The 6,712-nt window shown below is 42.9% G+C and overlaps 1 protein-coding gene across 1 annotated transcript; it reads left to right on the top strand.

The window, feature by feature from the left end:
- Positions 1 to 3,113: 3,113 nt before the first annotated feature.
- LOC119170124 (Fanconi anemia group E protein-like) lies at positions 3,114 to 6,145 on the top strand. Its single transcript, XM_037421177.2, has 8 exons — positions 3,114 to 3,542; positions 3,620 to 3,718; positions 3,814 to 3,957; positions 4,279 to 4,405; positions 4,522 to 4,597; positions 5,496 to 5,568; positions 5,637 to 5,759; positions 5,883 to 6,145. The coding sequence occupies exons 1-8, from the start codon at positions 3,210 to 3,212 to the stop codon at positions 5,982 to 5,984; spliced, it is 1,077 nt and encodes a 358-aa protein (XP_037277074.2). The 5' UTR covers positions 3,114 to 3,209; the 3' UTR covers positions 5,985 to 6,145.
- The last annotated feature ends 567 nt before the right edge of the window (positions 6,146 to 6,712 follow it).

The raw sequence follows: 6,712 nt of genomic DNA, 5'->3' as shown, positions 1-6,712 counted from the left end.
GGTCCCGCCCAGTCAAAAAATTCCCCAGACCCAGACCAATTAGAAATTTAAGATTAGATCCCATTGGACCCAATTAAAAATTGCCAATCGTGTTTTGGGGCACCAATTGGAAAATTCCGAAGGGTCATCTCATTAGGTTTGATTGAGCCTGACCAACAAAACCAATTGGTGACACAATCAATAACCAAATGAATTGACCAATTATACTAGCAGGTGAACCCAGTTCACCTATTGGAAACAGCGAAGAGTTACACTTGGATGACCAGTTGTGTTAATGGGTATAACCAACTGAAACAACCGGTAGCATAAACTTAATTCAAATGGTTTGACCAATTAGGTTGATTAATCAATCCAATCTCTCCAATTGGAAACACCATGAAGCTCTGAATTAAGGGTCTTACCTGTTAATGTTGTAGGAGGTGCATCAAAATTTTAAAAACCGTGTTGTTGGATTGCGTGAACTTAGCATTAGTGAAGGCTGTCACGATCATCTCTTTGAACATAACCTCTCTTCACATGCCAGTAATTTCAGCCTAGTAAGTTGTGCCAGGTCCCAAGAACAAATGAGTCATTTTTGTGGCTCATTGTAAAGTGAACAGATGAAATAAATGACCCGCCTTGTAGACCATATTTGAATGTAAAGATATTCTATTTCAGGAGTATAGATGTATTTGCAAACATGTTTCTATGGCCTATTTTCTCGGTTTACAGCTTTATTAATTTCTGTGATGTCCAACTGAAACCAATTGGCAATTAGTAAAGTCCGTTTGGAATCAATTGGTGGAATTCTCATTAGAACCATACCTGGTGTAAAGGGTCCCTAGCGCATTCCTATTTATAAATTCTACTACGAAACTCTCGATTAATCATTCGATCAACCTGAACCCTCGCACATTTCTCTCGGCTGAATAATAAATATAATTAATATAGATTCAGTTTGTGTATTAAGTCATACCAGGAACTGTCCTATATAGAGCACCATTTGGACGTGTAACAATCTCCAATTAGTCCTATATATAAAAATGTCAAATCGAAGGTCTAATATTACATGAACACATAGACTGACCTCAATTTGAATTGCACAAGCATTTGGATTATCTGAAATTCCAAAAGGGTGGTGAAATGGAACATTTGCACCAGTTGTCATGACCATTTGTACTATCCGATTCCAATCGCGCTATCCCATTGAAGTTCAAGGTCCCAATTGGATTTACCTAATCCCATTAAAAGATAATTGGAATGGCCAGTTGGACCAAGTGAGTTTTTTTTTACCGTTTTGGGGGACCACTTGAAGAAGAGCCAATGGGCTAGCATTCAAATTGGACACTGCAGAGCAACCCATTGCAATCTGTTGGATAATGGGTCACATCAACTGGGACAAATTTTAAAACCAATTGGATTTCCCCATTGGTGTCAATGTTTTTTTCTTTTACTGGGCATGTATATTCAATGGGGGTAGTTCAATTGTCCTGGGAAGCCACAATTTGTAGTGCGATACTGAAATTTCACCAAAATGTTCCAGAAGGTCTCTGCTGCATATAGGTGCCGGAGCCGATTGCGATAATTAACTAGCCTAATTGAAATAGATGATTTTTCGCCTATTTACCATTCAGTTATCGCAGAGGGCCATTGCTGCCCTGCCACTGAGAGACTGCGCCCCGTATAGATATGTGGCCAAATCCTTGGAATGGGGCACCTTCAAATTCCGTATATTTCAAGCATACTGACAAATTACTCCATTGCTCAGGTGTGCAAGGCCCGGAATGCCCTGGAGGACGTTGGACCCGTCGGTCTGGCTGTCTATGACGCTGAGTTCGACGACTGGTCCAACAGCTGCAGAAGCTGGAACAAGCTTGGCAACTACACGCTCACGCGCGCCGCACGCAAGACGGTGGACGCTATAGAAAACGCCAAGCACGCACAACTGGACTGTGCCTCGTTGCCGAAGTAAATGAACGCACATGCTCATCAGGGTCAATAAATCAATCTTGCCAACTGGGTGCGCCTCTTCAACTAAATACACAGTCCCGGTTTGTAAGGGGTCCTACAGAACTTGTGTAAGCGGTTTTCCATGACTGGGATAAAGGTGCAGTGGAGCGCCGGGACATTGTGGAGTGCAGATTCTTCGTTGAGCAGAGAGAGAGAGAGAGAGAGAGAGAGAGAGACAAAATTTTTTACCTTGCTGGAGTCAAGGGAGATCGGGCCGGTCAGACTAGCCCTGCCTCTTTCTCGGGCTACGGCCAGACCTTGAGTCTTGGCGGCGTCATTGGCCAACTGGACTGCCCAGAGATGGTCATCCGTGCACGCGCTGAGCAACGTAGCCAGGCTTGCTAGGGAGTGGTTACCCTGAACGTAGGATTGGTACCAAGTTTTATTGTGGGTCACTGTGAGATATGTTCATATAATGAATTCAATGTTGATGCTAGCCGCTCCGCAAGCTTTGTATTTGGTGTATAAACATGCGGGTATATGAGACTATAGCGGCCGGTGTGGGAGCGTTCGTGTATGTAATAATCGCCATAGTGCTTATATAGACTGGTGCGATTTGACAGGAGGTGGGAGTTCAATCTTGTTCTACGGTAATGCACAAGAATTTCACCATTAGGGACCATTCTGCCTTTCGCGTGGCTGCACCAGTGCTCGGCTTCCTCGTCTTCGGCTTGCCGGGCTCGTCTAGAGGGCAGGTTTTGGTGACCAGTGGCGCGCCCGTTGGACGATTTCTCAGGCAACGTCGTGAACAGCTTCGTTCATGGCAAGGCCCGAATGGCCCAGAGCCTAGAATAAATGAACTTGGCGGCGGCGAGATGTGGATGTGCTTTCGAGTATGCGGCTCGCTTGCGGTGAAATTAGGCCCGTGGTTAGGTGGCGGTTAGCCGTCTTACTATCACTTACGACGTTAGAGGTGGTGGTCGCCGCCTGTGCTAAAGCGGTGACAGTTTCTTCACCCCATTCGGATTGTGTGGTGAGCACCGTGGCTTTAAATAGGTTAACTGCGCTCATAAAAGCGCACAAAAAAATAAAAATGCGTGCACAAAAAAAAACGAAACCGAAACCAAAATATTGCTGGCAGATACGTTGCTAGCCAAATGTAGAACGCTAAAGAGTCGACGCAATCCGAAGTGTCTGTAGTGTCTGATCGTGTTTACAAACGCGCTTTCTTTGATTTATACGGTGTGTTATCGGTGAAATCGTTAGTGCTACAATACAGTATGTTTCCACTCCACGGCCGTATCTACGCGGACTGCAAGCGCGATTTGGTATTGGAGTTGCTAGAAGAGTTAAAATCTAAGAAGAAAAATGAGCGATCTGAGGCGCCATGCGTACGTGTTGAAGAACGCTGCGAACCGTTGTTTCACTTCTTTCCCCGGGAATCTGAACCGGAACCATTTGGGGATGTTCTTGACGTGGAAATGTCTGAAGACGAAGAAAAGCTCGAAGAAATTGTGCCTAGCAGTGGTCTTTCGAAAAAAGGACCCGATAGGGACGAACTCGAAGTATGTGGGGCCCCGGACGATTTGACCGACCTTCCAGAAGACGTTCAGGTAGCAGGGTGTTACGCTATGTGCCATCAGATTTTTTTCATGCGAGGATGTTTAAGGCCGATTGCTATTCGTTGCAGGTAAACATTTCAAAGATTAAGGAGGCGCTACACTCATGTGACGAGACGGATATTCGCACAGCTGACCTGTTCTTCATGGTTGCTGCAAAACCAGAGACGGTACGAAAAAAAAAAAAACATTACATATTCTTTACTGCTGTATTATGAGGTGGCATAGGCATTGTTTCTAATGTGGTGACCTCGGGCGTTTTCAGGTTGCAGCTGTTTGTGATGAACTGGAGACAGACGCTATAGCTGATACAAAGATGCAGCTACTGCTACGTTCATTTTCAGAGTTGAAATCGGAGATAAGCCTCATCAATGGTGTCGTTTTCGTGAAGTGCGCACTCCTGCCTAAGGTACAGTGATGCCTTGTGTTCACTCATACATAAGAACTGCGCCCAGTAGTACTGTTGAAGTCTCATAGCAAACCTAGCAAGTTCACTTTACCGCTTAGCGAATTACCGAAAAGTGTTGCCACAGTGGCAAAAGCATGTCTGAGCAATAACTTGCAAATTTCGCTTATTATTTATTGTTTCTTGACGCCTTTCTGTGTGGGACAACTTGCACAAAACATATTTTGAGAAGTCTCAAGTTGTAGTCAAGGGCTCGATTAATTTTGTAGGACGTAGTAGTTTTGTATTGAGAAGCTGTGCGCCTTACTGTAGTTTCTTTCTTAGGTTGCTAACTTGGAAGAAGGCACCACAGCACGTTCTCTCATAGATTCAATCACAGCCTTCGCACAGGATATGCCACATGTGACAGTTGAAGGCCTTCTAGTCCCATTGGTTTCTGCTGAGAGCATGGGTTAGTCTACAAACATATTATGTATGTACATATGTCTGTCCTTAGTCATGCTGTAACTAATATTGTGACCTCGTTACGTGAAATCATGTCGTGGCTTTTCTATGTTTCTTATACAGGCAAGGCACAGACTGATGTTGTACAGACACTTATCAAAGAAGGAATACCGAAAGACTATGCTGCAATGTGCTTGAGGTACTTATTCGCCATTTACATATTGAGTACCAAATTTTTGCTTTTCGGAACTTGGTATGGAGAGTGTTCTTCAAGTCATTTTACTGATTTTTATCCAAAGAAACCTGTAGCTATACACAAAACAGTGTGTTATTTAATGCTGTATTTTTATGTATTCTATGACATAGTTAAAATATGCAGCCTTTTCATGGTGAAGATAGTAAAATTGTTTGCTGAAATGAAGCACTCATCAGGAAAGCCAATACGTCATCACTGGACAGATAAAGTATTGTAGCATTTACATCCACTTGTTATTTACTTCACTCATCAATGTACTGTAAAAAGGGTGAAGCACAAACGATCTCAACAACTATTCTAGTGTGTCATGCCAATTCACTTGCATTTCAGGCTCGAAAACTTACGCGTAGTATTACTCTGTGTTTAAAAACCGGCTGTGCAGTGGTTACACATTGCATGTCCACGTAATTACGTGTCATGGCGGTTCTGTTTTCCTCCATGCTTCAACTTATGCTGATGGTGCATAACTTGGTGATGCTGTGATGTTGCTGGTCAGAATTATATTTAAGGAACAGTCTCACTGTTTTTGAGTGTAGCACCTTTTGAAAATAATCCCATTTATGTTGTGCTAAAAGCTCACTGTGATTCAATATTCTGGAGCACCCAGTCTAGCTGTGAGGTTGCGGCCAAGTGACAAAATAAGGACAATCTTTGAGAGCTCATAATAGCCAAAATCAGTTATTCCGCAGACAGTCTTATTAGGCATCCTTTATGAATTTGCTGCTTGCCTTAAAGCATATAAACTGTGAACAATGCAATTCTGCTTAGTTGTACAACAGCGTGTTGTCATGAATTGATTGATGTCTCAGCACGCTGTGTAACATAAGACACCACTGTGCAGGAGAATGCTGCAAGAGTCAAGGACCTGTATTGAGACCAACGTCACTTTTGTTCACATATTAATCCTCAAGAGGGTAAGAACTGTAGAACGAAAAACATTGCTTTTCGTAAAAAAAAAAACTGTACCTGAATATCTCTCCAGGGTCCACTGGAAAGCGTGTTCACAGAACTAGTCAACTGGCTTGCTAGTGTCAAAGATGAAAGAAGTACGGACAGCAAGTTTTCAAAGCTGCTAATGGATTTTGTCAGCTTTTATGCCCCACAGGTAACACCCTCTTTTGTGTGTGTGTGGTTTTTCTGCATAGCTGTCAGAATGTAATATGCGACACCATGGAGTGACGTATGCATAGTAAACTCTCTCTTTCTTGTTTCCCTTCTTCCCTAACAGATGTCATCTGCTTGTTTGGACAGCATTGTGAAAGTTGTCAGTGCGAATAGGACATTGCTGAAGAAGCCAATCCAGAACATGCTCACAAAACTTACTGCGTGAATGCACACCTAAGATTAAGATGCATGCTGCTTATCATAGCACTGATGTGACCTTGGCCGTGTTATTGCACTATGCACTACATAAGATTAGCGATTATTTGTTTTTAGAATATCTTCATTTATATACTAATGTAATAAAAAGCGAAGACCTATTGCATACAACCGTCTTCCTTTTTTTTTTCTTGCACCAATTTTTTTTTATATAGTACTGTTACATGTTCATATAGCCCCTTCGTGAGGATATTGTCACAAATGTGTTATTTGTATGTATTTAATATGTTTTGTGGGAAATCTTCTGTAATTAATGAAGGAACAATCTACAAGAAAAGGAAAACATGTCTTTGTACAAAGACCTTTGGTAAGTTGCCGTCTCTGCTGAGTTTCTGTTCACTTCCGACACATCTTGTGGCTATCGGGAAGTCTAATTTATATTTTTGTGAGCGCAATTTGTGGGTTTGTCAGATAAGCCTGCGCCAAAAGAAAAAAAAGAAAGAAATGCGTGTGGTTCAGGGGTATTCAGGTGCCGTTTCGGTAGAAGTGCACCACCTGCGAAAGAATGGGGGGGGGGGGGGGGGGGGGGCTTAAATTTTCGCCTACCTCCTCAAAAGCAAGCATATTCATAACAGCGCATATGTTCCCATACTTCCCGCTACCTTAAAGAAACTGACTTGTCGGGAGTGACCCCCCCCCCCCCTCCCACAAAAAAAAAAAAAAATCCCCGCGCGCCGC

Source organism: Rhipicephalus microplus, chromosome 2, assembly GCF_043290135.1.
Source record: "Rhipicephalus microplus isolate Deutch F79 chromosome 2, USDA_Rmic, whole genome shotgun sequence".
Classification (NCBI taxonomy): domain Eukaryota; kingdom Metazoa; phylum Arthropoda; class Arachnida; order Ixodida; family Ixodidae; genus Rhipicephalus; species Rhipicephalus microplus.
Note: the sequence above shows the minus strand (reverse complement) of the source record. Positions and strands in the feature narration are given on the sequence as shown.

Bases quoted from the DNA above. Each gene is read 5' to 3' on its own strand.
- LOC119170124 (XM_037421177.2), top strand. From the start codon at position 3,210: ATGTTTCCACTCCACGGCCGTATCTACGCGGACTGCAAGCGCGATTTG. The intron at 5,569-5,636 runs GTAAGAACTGTA...ATATCTCTCCAG, and splicing joins ACATATTAATCCTCAAGAGG to GGTCCACTGGAAAGCGTGTT. The intron at 5,760-5,882 runs GTAACACCCTCT...CTTCCCTAACAG, and splicing joins TCAGCTTTTATGCCCCACAG to ATGTCATCTGCTTGTTTGGA.